Here is a 23230-nt window from a genome sequence, read left to right as displayed (position 1 = left end):
GAAGCTTTGCATGGCGTCTGTGTAGTACTCTGGCCCCATGTGAGAGTGACACCATTAACTTGCAATATGGAAAATGTGATTAGGCAATAAATATTGATCGCTCGCAAAAAATTACAGTTAAGCCGAGAAACGTATTTATTTCTCGTGGCACGTAATTACGGGACTCAGAAGAGACAGGCTTGAATAGATTGTATTTTGTGTCTTCTTGCAAATCAGTGCACGTCAAGTATTTTTAATACTCCAACATCATTCTAGCAGGCCCATATCCAAGCTAGGGCTTGAAACAGGCTAACAACAGCGGTGCGCATCAGTAGTTGCTGCTGGTACAGTTACCGCATACAGAGAGACTTTTAGACCACCTCTTCTTGTTGCAACCATGGATTTACCCCCCTCTTACAGCCGTTTTACTGTGACGTCACTGACGGGTTGTGTGCCTGACTCTGATAACATAGCATAGTCTTGGCTATGCGGTGCATCTGCACTTCAGTTGGCTTGGCTTTAGCCCAGCGTAGGGAACGGGCAAAGTTCCATCTCCGCTACCCCAAAAGAAACGTGTTGGAAAAGAGTTGGGGGTGGTCATGTTGTAACTGGGTCCCTGCCTATAGTTGTAATTGTCGTGTAGATAGGCCCCGGTTAGTTTATATCTGGTTTTTGAACATGGTTTGGATCATTATTAGGTGTGGATTTGAGCAGTGTTAATGCTTATAACTGTGCCTGTCGTGTGCATAGGGTTTAGGAGCATACCATTCCTCTGACGCTTTGTTCAGTTCTAGCTCTAACTGCTATGCCTAGTAACCTTTACCCCACATGCCGCCATTTTGCTGTTATCCCTGCAATAAGCCCAGAAGCGACTATTAGATCATCTAGTCTAACCTCCTATATATCACAGACTATTCATTTTCACCCAGATACCCGTATATTAAGCCCAGAGACTTTAGTTCGACCAAAACATTTCAGTCCTTAGGAAACGTGCCCCAGGCAGGGACCAAAGTGTCTGGCAGCGGTCGGTCATTGACAGAAAGCGATATTCTGTGTGTGAAGGATTTAGAGCTTCTGGTGCCTGATCACAAAAGAGCATACTGTATCTAGCAGCATAGCTATATAAGGCTGTTGAGATGTAGCAAATGGATTTGGAAGAGGCTGGACTTGGTAGCACTGTGATGTTTGCTACTGCAGCAAGTCAGAGAAGCAGTATATTCGAATGGGTTTGAATATGGGACTAAGAGCCAGGAGAGTCTGCAGACTGTTTCAGACTCTGCCACTGACTTGCCTGTGTGGCCTTGGCTAGACACTTGGGGTATCTAGCTCCTCTGAAAACCAGGCTCTCTCCCATGAGCGTAAATGGGAGTGCAGTGCACAGCACCTCTGTAAATCAGGTCATTGGCCTCTCTTTGCTCACCTGTAAAATGGGGATAATAATACACTAAGGTCATGGGGACTAATTAGTTAATGTTGGTACAGGGCTCTGAAGATGCTGAATGATAAGTAGTAGTATAATCAAATATTGTAGCTGCATTTTTAAAGGGTCTGGATAATGTTATGATCAGCAATAACCTCTGCAGTCATGCATGCTGAGTGATAATCAAATCTCATGCTTCAGAACATCATTTGATTACCAGAGGGGTCAGGAAGGAGGTCTCTGCCCCACCCCAACTTAACCAGTATTGCCCAATCAGCCAGGTGTATGACGTTTTCCTTTCACTTTCCTCTGAAGCGTTCGCATATTGGCCACTGACACAGACAGCATACCAGATGTGAATGGTTGACCTACTCTGCTTCAGCAAATTCGGTTTCTGTATATTGCGATACCTGATGTGTTAGAGGAAGGCAAAAAGATCTCTGAATGCCAATGGCTGCTTATGGTCCTCTCATGTCTTGACACATGGGATCTCTGCTTACCTATTATTTTAGCTTCTGTAACTACAATCTGTAACATTACCCAGCTCCTTTTAAAATCCAGCTACAGCACTTGACTCGCAAACACTACCTAACTCTTTACACCTTGAAAGCACTATCTAAATATTAATGAATGGAAGCTACCTGTTGTGAAAGAGGAGTCGTCTCTCTCTCCCGACCTCTAGCACTATAATGCTTGGCACTATTGGGGATATTAACCTACGTCTGTAGATGTGAGTGTGTAAGCGTGCACACACGCTGTCTGAAGTGACTCATGGTTTTGGGTGCCCAGCTTGAGAGACCTTAAAGGAGCATGATTTTCAGAGAGCAAGTGCTCAGCACTTTCTGAAAATCAGGCTCTTTTATGGTCTGTCTAGTTGGGCAATTAAAAATGGAGGCACCCAAAATCATTAGTCACATTTGAAAATGGAGGCCGTGTATGTATATCCCTCTATCCTAGCTGTCTATACAAGCACCTAAGAAAACCAGAGTGGGAGCGCAGATGAAAATGCTCATGGAAACCCCCAATTCAAATGCCCTCAAAACTTTGGGAAAGTTTCCCTCTAGAACCCAGTTTTGTAGATTTGGCCTTGCCCTCAAAACATAAACTCATTCAATATGTTATGCTAAAAAACTGACAGTCAACCAGCAACATCTTCAAATGGTTGCCACTTGTCTCCAGGAATGTGATGTTTGAGTGTCGTGCCAGGAGTTTCCCCCCTCCATTTCGTTTATGCCCCTCTCCGCGTGTCTCAGAGCTCCTTGTTGAATGCCATCTCCCTGATGTGTATAACCCTGCGCCGCTCTGGTATCCACTTTCATCTGTATCGGTAGCGTTAAATGTTGTTATATCATTTACTCCTTCGAGCAGGAAGATGTTTTTGCAGCATGTTTTATGAATTTTTCATAAAGATAAAAAGCGGCCTAATCTTGTGAGCTTTAAGTCTCAGTAGCGGGTAATGGCTTTGATTTAAAGCGTTTTGTCTTAATGATAGTTATATTGAAAATTTCCTGCTGCTTTCTAGCACGTGTAGTTATTATCATAAACACTGATGGTGGAAATGTCTGCCAAATTGTGCGTGGCTGTTTATGATAGGAGAGGGGAGAGAGTCATCCAGAAATTAGAGAGCTAGATCAACAAGTTGCCAGGGAGCATGGACATGCAGAAAGCAACCGCCAGGGTTAATAGGATAGAGCAAGAGTGGAGAGGAGCTTGGAAGAAAGAAAGTTGATTGGAAATGACAGGCGTTGGGTGAGAGAGAACCATTGGAAAATGCTTGGCATGAAATCAGAAGGAAATTTCAGCTGAGGAAGAACTATTTTATAAAAAGAGAGATGCGGGGAGGAAGTGGAGGAAGGAAGTAATTTCCCAGGCAGCTCACTCTGTTTAATTCTAATCCCAGCTGCCCACACCTTTTCATTCTTGGCACGAAAGCTGTTTGCTGCTTTTCCGCATACTCTCGCTTCGCTTTACTACTGGAGCCAGCCTTTAATTAGCCAACACAGCAGACCAAGGGCATGTCTATACTACAGTCAGGAGGCATTTCTGCAGCGTTCGTAGATGTACCCAAGCAAGTTTTCATCTAGCTTGATCTAATATGATCTAGTATGTACCCAGGGTTCTGGGCAGGCAGGGCTAGCCCCTGCAGCCTCCCATGCTGCCACGGCTTCATAGCTTTTGACACTCAAGCTGGCTTCGATCCAGCTCTCACATCTCTGGACTGCAGTGTAGGCATACCGGGATATCGAGGGGCCTCTTTTGCTCGGCAGCTGACAAGACAGTAGATGTTAAATTTAATGTAATGTCTTTCTTTTCCTGTTATCCCCCCCCACGTTCTCCTCTTCTCAGTTACTGTAACCACAAGCACAGGCCTGCTTTTGTTTTTAGTTTGAAACCAATTATAATTGTGGAAGAGCAGCAGGTTTGCAGGTGTTCGGAACATTTTCTTCTAGTGGCAGCTTGTGGTTGTAATGCAAAGAGTAAACAATCATTTCCTCTTGTTAATTTTTTTATTACTATTATTTTTAAAAAGTCTCAAATCTGCTCTGCTTGAAGGAAGGAACTTGTAGCCTGATTTGTAAAATTTATACAGGAGATGTTTACCCAGGAATATTTTGTTGTTTCTTTTCTATAAACTTAAGTCACTCTCTGCTCCTTTTGTGGTACTCTAGATAACAGTATACGCTTTCTGACTAGCACATCTATTAAAATGAGACTGGCGCTGAATGTTTATGGGCCAGATTCTGCTCTCAGCTGTACCAGGGTCAACTCCACTGACATTAACAATTATTCTGGGTTTACGCTGGTGTAGCTGAGAGCATAGACTTGTTCTGATTGTACGTCATTAGATAAAGTGTGTAGATATAAGTGCATTGTTCAGGATAGATGGATGCATGCTTTTGGGTGTGTGTATTCATACACACGCACACACAGTATACAGATTCATATACACATATATTTCTAATGGGAGGGAGTGGAAGCTTACATGGATAAATTATAGCTAAGGTAGCTCCAGTTGGCTCACTTCTGCTGTCAACTATTCCTCTCTATATGCAATGTATTTCTTACTGTAATAACCGGGACACTATATTTCATTCTAATGTATTGTGGAAGAGGAAGTCCAGTAATTCATCTGGTGGTTTCTCTAAAACTAGAGGTTTTCTTGCCTCTGCATACACTGACTAGAATAAGTCGCCTTGATTTCCTCTAATCACATTTTGCACAATTCTTCTTCAAATTTCAGTTTTTACTTTTCAATTTCTCATATTTGTAACTGTATTATAAAAAAGAAAAGAAAAGAAAAAAGCAATAGCACAGTATTTAACATTGAAAAGACTAATATAAGAAAGAATCCAGTATCCACAATGATAGAGTCACTGTATCTCCAGGGATCCCCGATTATGGTTTCTATTCTTCGCCCGGTGACCAACGGGCCCCGTTATCGTACGCGGACTATGGTTCCATGGGGCCTCGAGTGGCTCAGATGCTTCGTAGTGAGCACGCTGCTTCAGCGAGTAACTCCCCCCTCCACCACCTTCCCAGCCCGGATCAGTTTAAGAGCCCAGGTTTGTATAGCATTTCATTCATTTGGGGGAAACAAAAGATTATATACATCACCTATTTAATGGTGCACAAAAACAGGCCTGCATGTCAGTTCACGGTTGGCTATGGAACTTCACTTTAGCCCTTTATTTGATTCCACAATTTTTGACTGACTTTGCTTTAACCCTTAAGGTCAGGGATCCCTGCTCTTTGAGGACCTGATCCAAAACCCATTGGAGTCAATGGTAGCCTGATCCTACGGAGTGCTGGTATACAGGTTCTCATACTACATTGGTGAGGACCATATAAATCCCTGGATAGATATATAGTCTTTTCAGTGACTTCAGTGGGCTTTAGATCAGGCCCTTAGTTAATTTATCCTTCAGAATTGAAATGTAAGGGTTTAACTCAGTTTGGGTGACTTTTATTGCTTTTCATAAATTTTTAACTCTACTTTTTAATTAAGCGAGTTTCTCAACTGCGTGAGGAAAATATCTTTTTACCTAACGTTAAATGTAGCTCATATGTCCAGAGAAATAGCTATATCTATATAATGCCTGTTTTATACCTGTGTAAATATCTCACCTTGTTTGTTTCCTTTGAAATACTATGCACTTTAATGGTGCTTAAGAGTGTATTTTCTCATCAGGTGTAATTTATTTCCACAGTACCCAAAAGCCTTAAATGGATTGATCTTAATTCATGTATCATGCACATTTTCCATGTAGGACAATAATCTTATGGCTAAATCTTTTAGTTCTTCATGTGATGGTCCCTTCGTGGGTACGAATACACACCATGCGTCTGACTCTGGAATTTTTTTACAAGCAGTGTCCGCCTGTCCAATCGTGTGCCATAGCACTCCTCAAGCTCCGAACCGAGGATGAATCAAGGGTGGTGTGGGCCAGTGCCTCTCCAGAGAGACTTCCTAAGTGTCTCTCTGGCTGTATTACCTTTTGTTACCAGCTAGCTCGCATTCACCCCCTAGAGGGGGTGAGGGCACATTCCACCACAGGGCAAGCTGAGAGACGTATCCCTACTAGAGATGTGTAGGGGAGCTACTTGGAGCTCTCTGCCATCCTTCATGAGACATTACGCTCTGGTCCAGACATCCACTGCGGATCCAGCTGTGGGGACAGCTGTACTACAGTCAGTTATCACTTCTATGTCCTCGCACCCACCTCCTGTTTGATTACTGCTTGCTAATATCCCATGTGTGGGATACACATAGGGACCATCACTTGAAGAAGACATGGAGGTTTCTTACCTGTAATTGAAGGTTCTTTGAGATGGGTGATCCCTATATGTATTCCACTACTTGCCCTCTTTCCCCTTTGCTGTGGATTGTTTGGATTGCAGTAAGAATGGAAACTGGAGAGGTCTTGGTCTCATGAGTGGGCTAATGGACTATGCTTTTAAAAAGAATTCCCCACTCAGGCGCGAGTACATGTACCCACATGTGAAATTCAGATAGGGACCACACATCACAAAGAACCTCCAGTTACAGGTAAGTAACCTCCATTTCCCCCCTCTCCCACTTCTTTGTATGTATTGAATTTGGATGAGCTGAGTTGAGTCGGGTGGCATTTATTTGCCCGACTTGGTCATGCTTTAACTAATGCCCTTTCCCTTCCCTCCCAGAGAGGCATTCTGAATCCCCCTTCGAGCAATACACCATATGCTAAGGCAAATGTCATAATGAGTCATGACTTAGAAATTTCTCAACACTTTATCGAAAAAGAGTTTATCGTTCAGTGGTGACCTTTCTTGTCCAACGCTGGATTAATTTGTGAGCGGGCTCTGTGTTAACATGGCAGTTCATAGGACAAAGCACCAGATAAGCTAGCCTCAGCTTTCTCCCTGTCATTGCTCCCAGCAGAATATTTTGTAGCATTATGAGTCTCCACCTTCTTAGTATGTCTTGAACTGCTAGGATTATTATGTGAGCTCCAGCTATCGGCTCCTTCATGTAAATCAGGTGTTGGGAGAACCACACTTTGAAAAGTATGTTACATGCACATTAAGAGTTGGTTAAAAAAGCTTCTTTAAAGGGGAACAAGGATGATTTAATGGTAAAGTCCTATTCGTAAGAAAAACTGTCCTGAAGTTATTGGAGTTTTTAAAATTCTACTACGCTGTTATTTCAGTAAAAAGACCAGTTTCTATAGATATTCATGTAGGAATGTGGAAATCACTGAGGATACATCCGGAGGGAGTGTAATGAGGATGAACTTGTATTTCTGTAGCACCAAATGCACCCTAGGGAGCTTTGGAGATTTAGCTCCATGAATTGTACAATAAACTGTGCAGTTGTACAGTGCACAGAGATGAATCGCAGGAGGTGCGGCCACCTCTGGTGAGAAGTGGCCGCTGTTTAACAGTGCCTGGCAAGACTCCCCAGTAACTGAGTACAGGAAGTGAAGCACACTATATTCCAGCAGTTCTCAGCCAGGGGTCCACAAGCAGGTTTCAGGAGGTCCCCAAGCAGGGCCGGCGTTAGACTCACTGGGGCCCAGAGCAGAAAGCCGAAGCCCCACCACGTGGAGCTGAAGCCCAGGGCCCCAAGCCCTTGACACCCGGGGCTGAAGCCTGAGCAACTTAGATTTGCAGGGCCCCAGGCAATTGCCCTGCTTGCTACCCCTTAACGCTGGCCCTGGCTTTTATATGCAGAAAAACAGTTGTTGTGGAACAAGTGGGGCCTGGAATTTTTATAGCATGGGGTGGGGCTCAGAAAGAAAAAGATCGATAACCTCTGCTGATTTAAACTGAAATGAGCATGTCCACACTGGGGTGTGAACCAGTTTATCCACATCAGCTTAAAATCACACCTGTAGCTAAACCAGTGCAACTCCGCATGCCAACAAGACCTAAGAACCTGGGGTCTTACAAACTAACATCACAACTTGGGAGTTGGATGCTTGCAAGCCCCATAATTTTTGTAGCTGTTTCTTTTAATGTGATTCTGGTGGGTCCTTTGTGTAACTTGGGGTTGACAGATCCAGATCTGTTCTGAGTACTAGCTGATGCCCAGACTGGATGCGATTGTGTAATATTGCTGTTTCCAAGAGTGAAATTTGAAACAGATGTTTACTGCTTTGTTGTTTCCCACTGGAGACTCATTTGAGAGCTGTACAGAGCTTAGCAGGCTGCCTTCAACCGAAAGTTAGTTCCACTCTTCAATAAAACTAGAGATTACATTTTCTCTTACCAATAGGTTCTTCCCATCCCCTTCTCAGTCATCAACCCCTACAATCTCAATTTAAAAGCAGCCCCCAAATAGTCATCAATCACTTTTTGTTCAAGCTTTTCCGTTTGTTTGTTTGTTTGTTTGTTTGTTTGTTTGTTTGTTTGTTTCAAAAATATTGTTTTACCGTTACCTCATAAAAGTTCATGACCACAAAATTGAACTGGCTTATTCTAGGGCTTCCTGGCACAATAGAGACCTACAGATTCTTTTTAATACCTAATCATATTTCAGCGACATCCAGCCCCTTCCTTATAATTGCACTGCGATAGAAAAAGTCAACAAATACAAATAATAAATACCAAAAGTCACAATTAAAAAGGAAAACTATGAGAGGAAGGATGGCTTTGTGATTAAGGCACTTGGTCTGAGACCCGGGATCAATTCCCAGCTCTGCCACAGACTCCCTATATGAATTTGGACAAGTCACTTAATCTTTCTATGCCTCAGTTTCCAATCTGTAAAATGGGGATAATAATTCCTATTGCCTATCCGATCGAGTTAGACTGTAATCTCTCCCTGTGTCTATAGAGTGCATAGCACAATGGACCCTGATTCTTGGTTGGAATCTCTGGGGGCTAGTGTAATGCAAATCATCATTAAAAATAGTGTCCCTATGCAGGTTGCCCAGCTCCTGACATGAGAACTCATACGTTATCATTTTAATTTTTGCATCCTTTTTCCTTTCTCCTTTTACATCACGGGGGCTTTGCCACCTTTCTGCGGTGCTGTCACTGCTGGGTGTTACTCATTTGGCTTCAACTCATATTGGGACTTCGTTGGCTTGCTGTGGCTGCAAGAGGTCAAACCCAATATTCTTCTCAATCTGGTCCCCACTATACATTCTCCATCCCTCTTAGCTCCTTCGTGATACTGATGCACTGACCCTCCTGCTCCACTGACAGAGAAGCATTGCTTTCCCTTTGCAGATAGTGTGTGGTGGTAAAATTGCCCAAGTCATCCTGACCTCTGTTTTGTAGTAGCTTTTATTGCTTCCTAAACTCCAGTCCACCCAAATGGCACTGCTGTGGCAAAGACTCCCACTCCAAGTTGCTCACTGCAGGACAGTGAGTACTGAAAGTGCTGAAGAGGGAGCATAGCCCGTTCGCACCCATCCTGTTGACCAACTAAGAAGCAGAGCTGACAGGTTTCTGGAGGAAGTCAGGAGAAGGGCAGCTGCTGTGTAGGACCTCATGGGTGGGTGTGTGGACTGGAGGAGGGAAAGGTAGGGGGAAAGGATAGTGTCAAGTTAGTCTTTCCTTTTGCACTGGGCCTAGACTGAAAATAGCCACCTTCAGCATGCACCTCTTAAAGACAGGAGGTAAAAAATATTTGTCCCGGCCCCCTATAGGCTGCACAGTGAATTGGTGCCTAATTCAGCCAACAGGCAAAACTTCAAGTACAGGCGAAAATTTACTAGACACAGTGAATGATCAGAGCACAGCCAGTTGGTCCGTAATAAGACACGCAACTAAGTCAAAACACATATTGAACAAAAAATTTATGCATCCCATTCTCTGCCACATCTGATGGATCCTGCCCGTTGATTACAATTGCTCTAGGCACTGGACCATCTGACCCTCAGGGTAAGATACCACTGGAAAGGAGTGGTTGGGTCTGAGGAAATCTAGAAGATCCTCAGTTTTATGCTGAGGACCCCTGGGTTGTGGGTGAGATAGACATCACAGATGCATACGATCTTTCCCACATCTCTCTTGACACTACTCTGGTACAGTATCTGCTAGTAAAGACTGGGACCACAAATTCTGCATATGAGAAACTCGAAGGTTTGAGTTATTAGGCTGAAGTTCTTCTGCTGTGAAATGTTCTGTGCAGGATGGTTTCATGTGCAATTGGTTAGTAAATTGAACCCAAACCTTTTAAGGCATGTGGAAAATGTGGGGCCTGATCAACAAGACTTCACAAGTACAATAAAATCCCTAGCAGTGGAGGAAGTTAACTGTACCTGCCCATGTTTAATGCTGAATCATCAGACAGTGATTTTATGCTGAGCTAAGTAGAGACTTGCATCAGCTGGTTGGTGCCTTGGGTGGAAGGGGAGAATGGATAACACTTAATTCTTGATCTCCTTGGACTGACAGCCAAAAATGATATTGGAAAACAATAGTCCCCTACCTTTAGGTCAGCAAAACTCCCTGGGGAGAGATGGGGAGAGATCAGACTAGCTTCTAGAAATCTGTTTGGTGGCTTTTAGTTTTCTCTCTTCCTTTCAGGAAACCACTAAAGCAAGTGTTTTCTTGTCATCCACTTATGATTTTTGCAGTTGCAAATTGAATGATTTTACCCTGGATGCTGATGTGTCTTCATATATTATTGGTTGTGGTGTTATAGCCACTTATTGCTAAACGATTTGTGCTACTATTAGCAGCATATTGGCATCAGTCAGCAACTCCTGTAAGCGTGGGAAATCTTCCTTTGAGATCTTTTGAGTACCCATTTTATCTCCCATGCAATGTGGTAAATACCTAGGGGATACTCACATTCCATCCCCTCTTCTCCTTGCTCTGTACGTAGTAGAATCCTCGTCTAGTAAACTAGTGTTATTTTTAGTTATGTTTGCACAGAAAAACTTCATTCTCAATATCAGGGTTACATTTTGCACAGGATAGTGCACTGAAATGGGGTTTTCATTCATGACTATAAAGAGAGCTGCTCTCTTGTGGAATTCACTACAAATGGCATGCCACTGTACGTTACGATGATTATTTTATTTTAACAAGGGGAATTTGTTTCCATCTAACTCACATTCCAGAGCTCCCTCAGTTTGATCCCAGGGAGAATAAATGAGTGTCCTTAGCTCTATTCCACTTCCAGTTTACCACAATGGGTACCAAAAGACAATCTCAATAAAATCCATCAGTGTTAGGGGGCCATCTAAGGAGAAGTCTCTGCTTGAGGTGGCTTGCCATTTTTACTGTCCTAAAAGATCTGTCCCATATCCTCAGCTGTGTAAATCAATATTGCTCCACCGAAAGTAATGGAGCGTTTCTGATTTACACTAGCTGAGGATCTAGCCCATATTGCTGCTCCTGTTAGACTTGAGGTGGTATTTTATGAGGCTCATACAGTTGCTTCTTCAGTAATCACTGGATATACTCTGTAAACATCAGTATCCAGATCTGCCAGTCAGCCAGCTCCGCCTCCCCAATACTTCATCCTTTCAAATACATTTTAAGTAAGTAAAAATATTTGAAGCTTTGAAATGTGTTTCTCCCACTCCCCTCCACACACGCAGCACAGCATTAGTTGGATATGTGATTTCTTCTTGTGGGGGGTCTCTAATCTGCACATGTAGAAAGCTGGATGCTCTGATCTGGTCATTTCCATCTCTAGCTTCTCTCATCTTATGGATTTTGACACCGCTGTAGAGTAGAACAGCCATGCTAGAATACAGCACAACTCTTTAGAAACTGGTCGTTGTTTTAAATAGTGTAATTTTATCATTGTATCGTGAAATTAATATTGAAAACAGAGGGACCTGTTCAGCCCAGGTGTCACCTCCGTTGACTTCAGTGAATTACACCAGGGAGAAATGTGGCCTATTTTGTGAATATTTTTTGGTTTTGTTTGTTTTTAATTAAACCCTTGGCATATTTCTATGTATAATCTGCCCTGTGTTCTCTGGGGATTGCCACTGCTTCTTGACATTGTTATGACTTTGGGTTTTCCCAGCAAATCATGTTCTGAAATGGAGTCTTCAAAATTACCTTTATTTAGAAGATCTGGCCAATACAGTAACACACCATCACACAGAGGGTACCTATTATCCACATCATTAAGACACATTACAGTCAAAACCTGCACCGCTAGTCAGACTGTGGTGTCTTTCATAATAATAGACACTTCTTTGTAAACGCTTTCCTGCCCTACACACATGCATATGTTTCAATATGAGAATTAAAAGCAAGTGACAGAAATGACGGTACAATTGTTTGTGTCATTGACGCCATTGCTAGGATGGAACAAGACTGAGAACTCTCTTAAAACTCAGCAGTGTTATTTTTTTAAGGTTCGCCACAAGCCATCTCTTGTGACCTTTGGCTGATGGTTGGACTGTTTGGGGTTATTTGTTTATCTACCCTGAACACGGTTAATTTTTTCCTTCTGGCATGGTTTGTTTCTAAGGAATGTGTGTCCTTATGTCGTCCTCAGTAAAGGCCCTGTCTGCATTCTTTGCAAATCAGCATGAAGGAAATTTAAAATGGTTTCTTTCCCTCCCGTGGGCCTGTTAGAGGCCCATGGATTTGCTCAACTGGGCAAACCAGGTTTTCTGTGTGACTTGGCAGTAAAACCTGTATCCATTTAGTTGAACCAGAAAAAAGAGTGTGCTAGAGCAAGATAATAAAGGGCTTTTGAATATCTCAGCTGGATATTTTTCTTCCTGAGTGAGAAGGCCAAATGTTATCTTGACATTTAATCTTTAATATTAAAAAATGGTGCTTTGTTTGCCAGCGTGTTCCAAAATAATCTGTTTACTCTCTTCTTGCCTTATTTCTTCTAACTTGCTGAATTAGATGACCTACTTACTTCCTCCTGTTACCAGTTACAAAGAGCCACATTGCACAATTTATTTTGTAAACTGGACTTTCCGACCACTGCAAAGCCATTGGTTGCCATTTTATGTTTGCTGGTTAATTGATCTAGTTGAGGAGTATTTAACTCTAGCTGATACAGCTCAGTGAAAGATTGCTCAGTTCTGAGCCAGTGGCATAATGGGAAATCCTGAATGATCATGTCTCAATGGACTTAAGACTCCCACAGTGTGTGATGCTGAAGGCTATGTTGGCTGTACCAAATTTGCATATAAATTGTTGTAATTTTTAACAAGGAGCTGATCCAAAGCCCATTTTGTTCATTTTGTCCAAAGCCCATTCTTAGAGTAGGACTATAACCTTTTCTGGGTGTCTCTTGACAGAGAAATAGGACTTGCTCACTCTTCGATTTCATCGGCAATAAAAACCTGCAATTGATCAGCTCAGTTCTTACCTGCAGATTACAAGGAGAGGGCGTCTACAAGCTGCCACACTTCACTCATCCCCTGTTTAACTCCTAACTTCCTCTCCTACCTGAAGAGGGGTTCCAAAGAGGATGGAGCTCGGCTGGTCTCAGTGGTGGCAGATGACAGAACAAGGAGTAATGGTCTCAAGTTGCAGTGGGGGAGGTTTAGATTGGATATTAGGAAACACTATTTCACTAGGAGGTTGGTGAAGCACTGGAATGGGTTACTTAGGGAGGTGGTGGAATCTCCATCCTTAGAAGTTTTTAAGGCCTGGCTTGACAAAGCCCTGGCTGGGATGATTTAGTTGGTGTTGGTCCTGCTTTGAGCAGGGGGTTGGACTAGATGACCTCCGGAGGTCTCTTCCAACTCTAATCACCTATGATTCTATAATTGTCTGCAGGAGACTCAGCAAAAAGAGAGAGGCCAAAACCCTGTAGCTGTACAGCCTTGAACTTTGGGGAAATACAAAACTTTGCAGCTCGGGCCTGTTTCTAATAGCTACTTTATACTAATAATTCAGAGATAATGAAAGATTGGGTATGACTGTGCAGTATTAAATTTCACTTTTAGTCTGTCTCTCTATACCTAGGTGGAACAGCCTGTGCAGTTAGATTTGAGAAGGACGGGTCTCTTCAGGGCATGGCATGGATTCCATCTGCTAGATTTAGGGTTTTTTAAAAAGGTGTTTAAATACCCACCTCTTCGGAGTTGATGAATAAAACTCAAACCTCGCTAACTGTTACAAATAGAATGATAACTAAGGTTTATTTAATTGAGGTCTTGCCAGACTACATATCTTTTTGATTTATATGTCTTTTCACTGTGCTTATTTATTTGCAAGCATCTTGTTCAGTCTAGTCTAATTAAATGAGGGAAATTGAAACCAACTGAGCAGTTTAAAATACATGTGTGTATATACACCAACTTTATCTGGCTCGCAAGGGATGCTGTGAGAGAATAGGTGGGCTTAATGGTGCATACAGGCATGTCTCTCTGCACTTCTGTAAGGACCTTGGAAGTAACATAGGTTTATCTTGCAGCAAGCTATTTCCATTTGAGTCTTCCTAGCCTGCTAACATTTCTCTTTGCAGTCAAGTCTTTTACTCATAAATTTTACATTCCAGAGTGATTGTGAGAAATGCCCAAATCTGATCATCTAACATGCTTAAAGATCCAAATTTATCTGTTAGCATCTTTTTCTGACTTAAAAAAAAAAAATTCTTTTACTTCCCCTTAAGGAGGTGAGTGTCATAGATCCTATGGAATTCTTTTTTGGTTTTGATCTTCACTTACTTATTTTGTGCAGTTTTGGAGACAGAGGGAGGTCTTCGCTCTCCAAATCTGAGGAACAAAAAAAAAATTTCCTTCATAACAATTAAAAAAAAAAAGTTACTCCAAAATGTTCCATTCCATACCATTTATAAAAAAAAAAAAAAAAAAAAAAAACACCTTTTAGATGTTGAAATCTTTATATAGCTTACAGATAAAAGGGCGGGGGGGGGGGGAGGGGGAGGTTTGGTAAAGTATTGAATGGATCCAAAAATGATTTTACTAGATGTGATTTGCTTTATTTGCTGTCAACATTTTAATATCAATATTAACACAATGTGTAGTCTAAAACTAGTTCCTTTGTAGTTTGCATGGGATGTGAATGCTGTCTCGACGTGCCCAGATCTAGAAAACTTGTTACTACTGCATGAGCATCAAATCAGATGTTGAAAAATATCTATATAGTTTGTGATAATTTGGTGAAAATGAGCACCTACAGTCTCTGGTTGCAGTAGTGTGTTGAATGATTGTTTTTTTTATATATATATATTTATCTATATATATTTGGAGCTCCAAGCTTCTTAGTAGTATGGGCTGACTATTATTCAGTACTTGCTCTCCTATCGCATGGCCTTGGTTAAGTGTTAGAAGTTGGGCCTAGGCTGTTTATTCTAGTGTTTGGCTTTGTAATAACTGTGCATGCTCGGCTTCTGGCCTCATACCCAGCTTTATTCTCTGCACACCAGTCTTGAATAGCTACAGTGCTCAACCGAATTTTGGCGCACCCGCTTCCCCGGCAGGCTCCAATCCAGCCCGGCCAGGAGGATTTCCAGGGGCTAACAGCCCAGGTCCAGTCGCAGACCTCTACGGTACAGCCAGTCAGGACTCCGGTGTTGGTAATTACATAAGTGCTGCCAGTCCTCAGCCAGGCTCTGGCTTTGGCCATGGAATTGCTGTAAGTAACCATTTCTTTCCCTTCTCCACGGGGGTAATTTGAATTTAGTTCAGGAACCGTTTTGTAGAGGGTTTTTGTTTTTTTTTAATTAAAAATGAATTGTGTGGTGCACTGCTCACGTAGCCTTTTACCATTTTGTGATACTATTCTGTCTAACTTGCTCAATTTACTAATAGACTTGTTTCAAAATGGCACACTCCACTGGCACTTGAATTATAAGCGGAATTGAAAATGCTTGTATGACCCCCCCCTACTCCTCCATTATAGATTTGACCTACTTTAAACTGTAATATTTTAAAAAATGCTTAAAGTTTCTGTTCATTTTAAATTTAAGTCTCTCTATTTCTGTAGAACAAATATTTTAGGCTGAGGCACTGAACAGCATATAATAATGCCCCAATTCTTTATCTCTATCGAAGAGAAAGTGGTCCTTTGCTTTAGCATCTCCAGTTCTGCAAACATACATGTCCTTAATTTAAAACCGATGAATAGTCCTACTCATGTCAATAGGACTATTTACATGCTTAAAGTTAAGTACATGCACAAGTGTTTGCAGAATCGGAGCCTTAGTATGGAACTGAAGAGGAAAAGTTAGCCTGAGATGATGTGTGCTCAACATGTTGATAACTAGTTTATTGCTAACATTTCTTGAAATTGGAAGGTCACAAGTAAGTCCCTGCTATTTTTTTTTCTCAAGTCAATGGGAAATATTTACATGGTTCTATCATCTAACTAATATAGGCAATGGAAATTTACTTAACAAACTTGCATGCTGTTTTTCAGATTGTATTGTTTTATCTCTGTGCGTTAGCATGAATGTGTTTGAATCTGTTTAGTGGCTGTCAGTCTTTGAAATGGGAAATCAGCTACCCGAAAAAAAAATGTTAAGCAAACAATGAGATTTTTTTCATTGTGTGTTTTCCATCTTAGATGTATAGAGCAGTTTCAAAAGATTACTCAAAACCAAATAAGAGAGTAATGTTAATATTTTAGCCAAATTGGTTGGGGGAAAAAAATGTAGTGCAGACAAAGCTCCTGAAATTAACTAATGTGGTTTTCATTATATTTTTTAAATACCTTTTTGCGCCTTCTAGTTTTGCCCTAATGTTCTGAATTCTTGTTCAATTCCATTCCCATCGTAAGGTCACTTAAGTAACTTGACAATCTCATTGGATCAGTGGTGCTCTGAAATGTGGATTATGATTATTCTGCCAAGAGCTACATCAATTTAAACTGCCATCTATCACCACTTACAACACCCCTCATTTCCACTTTTCGCCTAAAGAAAAAGACCTGTTTGTTTTTGAAAACTTGTGCACTTTGACCTCTGCAACGTCCTGATTGTCTAATAATAATAATAATAATACATTTGGCATCTTGTTTTGTCTGTACTATCATTTTTTAAGGAAGTATTTTCTCTCTGACGTGCAGATTGGCAGCCTCCTAATTCCTCCTCTCCCCCCATAACCTTATCGAGAACATGGGGGTCTTTTTTATTCTTTATTTTTTTAACATTGTCCATTTACTAATCCTAATGTTTAAAAAACCCAAAATTTAGAGGGGGGAGGGTGAGAAGATTAGTGTCTTGGAAAGGTAAGATTAGAATTCAACACATCAAGTCAGTGGTGACCAGAGAACAGCTTTCTTAAACACATATTCATGCTGGCAACACAGTCTTTCAAGTCCTTTGATAATTACTTGCCAAAAAAATAATAATCTGTTCCCATGTATAGAACACTGATGACCTTAATAATTGTACAATTTTAGGGACCTTTGATTGCAACGGCTTTTACAAATGGATACCATTGAAACGTTACACATGGTTGGTTGCCATCTCACTTTGAGGTATTACAATATATACCATTTGTATTTTATGCTAAGCTACTATGTCCCATATATATTTTAAATTAAGAAAACACCTTTTGATCTTCACTTTCTTTTTTCCTTGGCCTTTAATCATTCCTTTTTGCAATTGTTTATTTTAAAATCAATCTTGTGGGTTGGAAACTGGAAGAGAATCAGGAGCTAGAACCCAACAAAGTTAGTGTTTTTACATTTATTAAGCTTAGAGCAGTTGCTGGCATTCTTTAAAACCCAAAGGAATAAATGATGATTCCAGAAGTCTTTGGGGAAACAAATGAAGAAGTGTCAGTAGGCAGCATTGCTGTGAGGATTGCGGATTTGCTATGAATGCAGTTTTCTAAAATAAGTGAGCACCATTGCTTTATTGCAAAGAAAACCATAATTCATAATTAAGTACTGTACCAAATATTATAGCTATGAGATAACATTGTTACTAGTAACCATAGAGCAATTACCAAGATTAAAAAATTAAACCTAAGCAAATTAAATTAAAGACATTACCTTAGTATTTGGATCACTGCCAGTTTCCTACCCTTTTAACTGAGTTTGAGTTAATTACATGTTTAAAAAAAATTGTTTGGCCTTTTGGCATATTCATTTTTGCAAATGAATATTCTTATACCTCTAATAGTGTAAATTAAAAAGTCAGTCAATACAAAATAAAAGTTATACCTATTAAACCATGTGTTTACCTTTGTAGTTTACATTTTTCTATACGGATACAAAATAAATTTAAATGTCAAATTTTATTTCTGTTGATTCTTAGCTAGGAATAAATCTGATCAGTCACATTTTAAATTTCAAATAAATCTATGGAATTAAAATCATAATTACAGAGGGGAGGGGGATTGTTACTATACATGTGGAGGGTACTTAAATGTGTATGTGTATCTACCAATATATGCAAAAAAAAACCTACCTAGAAAAACAACCCTCCTCCCCCCCACACACACACACCCCTTATCCATCAAGCCATGATCACCCCACAAAACGCCCATTGATGCTGGGCTGCATGATTTTTGTATCTAATAGAGATAGTACATTGATCAGTTTATAACTATTACTATGTTATGATCTCCTTTAATGTATGACAAGAAATGGTCATGTGTATCTCCTGCATACATGTGTATTTTAAATTTTTAAGAATGTTTCCTGAACTAATTTGGTCCACAAAATATAATTTTTATGGGGAGAGTAAAATATACAAGCACTCATTTTTAATCCTAGTTATTTCTGGTAATGTTATAGTGTGTGTATACACACAGACACACACGGTAATTGGCTTATATTTTAATAATAATAATAATATTTAATTTAATAATATTTTCACGATTGTTGTGTCCATATCCTTCATAAAGACAAGCCGTGGAGTTCAAAGCATGTTGGGGATTTTTAAAGAAACAGTAATTTGAACTAATAATGCCGCAAGACAGGAAATGTTAACAAAATTAATATATTGCAATCATCTTAAACCTACCACAGCACATCAACCTGTAACCATTATTTACTGGCCAGTGTTACAAGTGCAATCATTAATGACTTAAAAACAGAAATAGCTGTTAACACTGCTAATTACTAATTAAAATCAATTGGGGGGGGGATTGTCCGTATTATTAATTTCTCAAGGACTATTGAGTTTGAAATTTGTAATTGTGACAGTGCCTTCCAAAATATACTTCCACTTATCTCACTATGGTTTCCTCTTCCATCTGTGGGCAGGCTCCACTGCTCCAGCTTACAAGGGGCTGCTAGTATAGTGGTTCTCCACATGCCGAGGCCTTTCTGTAAAGCAAAAATCTCATCTTGATACTGAGATGGGATGTGATAGTATTTGAACTGGGTCTTTAAAACTTACATTACTTAATTTTTGTAATGTAATTTCCTGTCAAAGTTCAGCCCTTCTGCATACTCTGTGTGTGCAAGCTTTCAGGTCTGCCAGCATATCCCTCATCTCCCTCCTGCTGGAATACAACTCAGGAGACACCTGCACGGCAGCCACAGGTGTGATTTGCAGCTCGTGCAGACGTACCTGTGCTCTAGCTAGCTCACTAAAGTGAGGACACTGCAGCACACGCCCGCCTGGGTACGTACTCGCTTGTGCAGCCCATGCTGAAACCCACTTGCTTGTTTTTAGCAAACTCGCTAGAGCAGTGGTTCTCAGACTGGGGTTAGGCAGGGATCTTCCAGGTGGTACATCAGCTCATCTAGATATTTGCCTAGTTTTACAACAGGCTACATAAAAAGCTCTAACAAAGTCAATACAACTAAAATTTCATACAGACAATGACTTGTTTATGCTGCTCTACATACTATACACTGAAATGTAAGTACAATATTTATATTCCAATAGATTTATAATATATGGTATAAATGAGAAAGTAAGCAACATTTCAGTAATTGTGTGCTGTGTGACACTTTTATGTCTGATTTTGTAAGCAAGTAGTTTTTAAGTGGGGTGAAACAAGACTTGGGGTACACAAGACAAATCAGACTCCTGAAAGGGGTCCAGTCATCTGGAAAGGTTGAGAGGTGCTGCGCTAGAGTACATCTACACGAGATGCAAATCACACCCCTGCCTGCCTGCACTGTAGATAGACCCTCAACTGCAGGAGTGGTTTTTTATTTTTGTCATAATTAAAATCATTTCTGTAGTGAAGTTTAAATAATAATTACCCCCCTCTGTCCCAATCCTGGAAAAATTGACCTAGAAGAGTAGTCCTGTTGCACTCAGTTGGATTACTGACATATGAAATTGTCTGTCTGCAGGATCGGTGAGTTAGGTGTTACACATGCACTTATAAAAGTGATTATTCCGTTGAAATGTACCCATTTAAAAGTTATCATCTAGAAAGTACTTGAACAGTTTTAGAAATATGCATGTTATAAAGCTAGGTAAACTCTGTGACTGGTGCATAAGGAGATTTTCCAGTACTTCTGATGAATCTAGTAATATTTTATTGTTCCCAAATATTAGTGAACAAAAACCAAACAAACAAAAACCACCCTGTAAAAGTACAAAAGGAGCTTGTCAAAGGAGCACTGAATTTGAAACTGAGGTATTTACTTTACCTTTGTAAATGTATTTGAAAGAGAAGATCGATAGCTTAAATTCTGCTCTGCTATACTTTTCATTCCAGAGTAACCCCATAAACTTCAATTATGTGACTCTGGATTTACACCATGTGATTTAGAACAGATTATGGCCCAAAACACAGGTGTCAAATGTTTAAGTACGCTTCTCATTTTGATATTAAAAATTTTGCACAGTTCCCATGCATTGGCCCTTTGCCATGCCAACATCACCTGCTATTTACATAAACTGAATAGGTCATGTTTAGACTATCTCTGTTCACTTTTTGTATTTAAGTGATGTTACCTTTTTCATATTACACATATTAATAGTGGGTTTGATACTGAAAAGCACTGAGCTCCCAGTGACTTCAACAAGAGCTACTGGTCCTCAGCACATCCCTGGGTCAGGTCTATTATATGTCAAGGTTCTACTGCGTGGCATTAATTGCACAAAATAACATACAAAGACCTGCCCAGGAATTCCACTGAGCTATTTACAAATATAGGTACAGAATAATCCCCGTGAGGAACTCCATTAGATTTGGGAACTTCTGTTACTCTCAAAAAAATTGGTTATGTTATGTGTTCTTTTTATCCTTTATAGAGTATATCTGGATGTCCAGGCAAGACAGGGCGAAGTTTCTGAATGGTCCCATGTTCAGGTGATATCATCAGACTTTGAGCACTACATCATCACCAATAACATAAATAAACTGGAGGTGGCACTCTATGGACTTAGGTTGTTTAAAATCTCTCTCATCATCTCATGAATCTGCTGTACTATAAAAACAGCTTTTAAAATATGTATATATAATCCATTTCTCTTTTGTTTTATTTTCTTGATGGGTTCCCCCCCCTTAAATCTATTTGAATCACATTTTTTCAAAGCATTTGACATACTCTCTTAGTCATGTAGTTCTAATTTGTGTATCTAGTAAAAGCCTAACCATAGTGTAACTGTTTATATTAAGGGGTTTTCTTTTCTTTTTTCCTTCCTTTTTACTTTTGTTTTATGTAGTTGTTGCTTAAAGGATGCTGGGATGATAACATGAGTCTCAGTCTTTTGGTACCAATTCTGAAACTGTAAAAACTTTTCAGGTGGAATTTTAGCACACACTGAATTAGAAGTAGAGCAAGAGCAGCGGGTGAGCTGAAGTCAAGTTTCTAGTTTGCGTTGTATGGGAGCTGAGAGGGTAGCTGAATAGCAGGATCTCTAGCCGTTCTTTTGATTTGTGACGTCTTTGTTAACCTAATTATATCTATTTTCGGCAATAAGGTAAGGACTGCAAAATTTTTTGTGTCCTTCTTTTTCTATAAGTGCTTTTTTTGGTTGAAAGAGGTGATATAAGGTTTTTTGAAATTGTGAATTCTGGAAAAAAAAAAAAAAAACTGTAAATACAATTCCATTAACTACATATAAACTATTAAGAAAGAGAAAGAGAAATACAAAATATTTTTGTGATGGAGTCAGTCTAAGGCAGTTTCTCTACTAAATGGAAGAAAAAAAGTTTTAAACGTTTAGATCAACTGCCAGAGCTGGCCCATAAGAGTTAGATTAACACTGTTTAGCTTGCTCTGTAGGTGTGTTAGACCTTATAACTGTACTAGCGTCATACCAGCATATTAACTAGTCATATGTGCACAGCTTAAAAGGTAACCGTTTAGTTATATTTTTTAATTTAAGAACGGCTTTTTCCCAAGACTGAAAAAGAAGCTACAATTTTAATATTTAAAGTATTTAAAGTTTGAAGCACACCTTTATTAGTCATTATTTTAAATTAGATCAACTTGCTGTCCAGTCATTTCAGCTGCTCTGCATGTCTTATAAAGCTCTGACAGAGAGGAGATTCCTCTTCAGTGTCCAACATGCCATAGGAAGAGCAGTGTTCAAGCTTGCATTATACCTTTTATCCATTATTTTCTATATTAACAAATTAGGAAAGCAACCTTTTTATTGTTTGTTTGTTTGGAATACCTCAGTGCTACAAGTATCACCCTAGAAGCGACAGAAGATTTTAATTTATTGTAGATGTAAACAGAATTAAAAAATATAAAAAAGTATAAAACATCATTGCACTGTGACTGGTAGGGGGAAAAACTGACAGTTTCCTATTTGCACATGTTTAATATTTGGCTGTTATATATATGGTCCTCTGTTGGGGGAGGAAACTTATGAAGGATATTTTTTAATTTAATTTTTTTAATATTGGTAAATAGGCCTGCAACAGCAAAATAGAAGTACAACATGGTAGGTGGCATTAAGAACATACTGTAGTATGGATATATTTCTTCTTTTTTTAACGTAATATTGACAAGTTTTATTAATATTTTTTTAAATTGTTACGTTTATAAATTTGGTACTTTAGGTACAGCCAGTATAAGACACTGAATGCGACATTTGTTAAAAAGAGCTGCTGCACTCCTATTTTTGTAAATTTTACTAACAAGTAGACTAATGTAGACATTCAATAGACCAGGTAGAGCAAGGCATCTTTAAAAAAAACAAGGCATCATAATGCTATCTGAATGGGAAAAAAAACCTTGTTTTTCTTGTTTTTAAAAACGAAATCATGCTTTTTTTGTGTAATATTTTAGGTTGGTTTTTTTTGGTTTTTTGGTTTTCTTATTTCAGAACAACCAGGTTTAAGCAAAATGCTGGACGCTTTTTAAATATTGAGACTTGATCAAGTAATAAAATAACAGTTCTTTAAAAAATAAAAATAATAAAAAAAACAAACCAAATTCCCTGAGATCCAATGTATAAGTCAGGGAATTTTTTATTAATATTTTGTCAATGTTGATGACGTACTGTACTACCATTTGTTTTTCCTCTCCATTCCCTATCACCTCATAGAATATTCTTTGTTG

At 39.7% G+C, this 23230-nt stretch overlaps 1 protein-coding gene across 1 annotated transcript in view; it reads left to right on the top strand.

The window, feature by feature from the left end:
- MSI2 (musashi RNA binding protein 2) overlaps positions 1 to 23068 on the top strand; it is a 381856-nt gene extending 358788 nt beyond the window's left edge. The window contains exons 12-15 of the mRNA XM_065418114.1: positions 4786 to 4962; positions 15219 to 15427; positions 17195 to 17272; positions 20967 to 23068. Of these exons, the coding sequence (XP_065274186.1) occupies positions 4786 to 4962; positions 15219 to 15427; positions 17195 to 17236 (428 nt within the window). The 3' untranslated portion in view covers positions 17237 to 17272; positions 20967 to 23068. The remainder of the gene's footprint in view (positions 1 to 4785; positions 4963 to 15218; positions 15428 to 17194; positions 17273 to 20966) is intronic.
- The last annotated feature ends 162 nt before the right edge of the window (positions 23069 to 23230 follow it).

The sequence above is a fragment of the Emys orbicularis genome, chromosome 17, assembly GCF_028017835.1.
Source record: "Emys orbicularis isolate rEmyOrb1 chromosome 17, rEmyOrb1.hap1, whole genome shotgun sequence".
Taxonomy (NCBI): Eukaryota; Metazoa; Chordata; order Testudines; family Emydidae; genus Emys; species Emys orbicularis.
The sequence above is the reverse complement of the archived record's forward strand: the minus strand, read 5'-3'. Positions and strand labels throughout refer to the sequence as shown.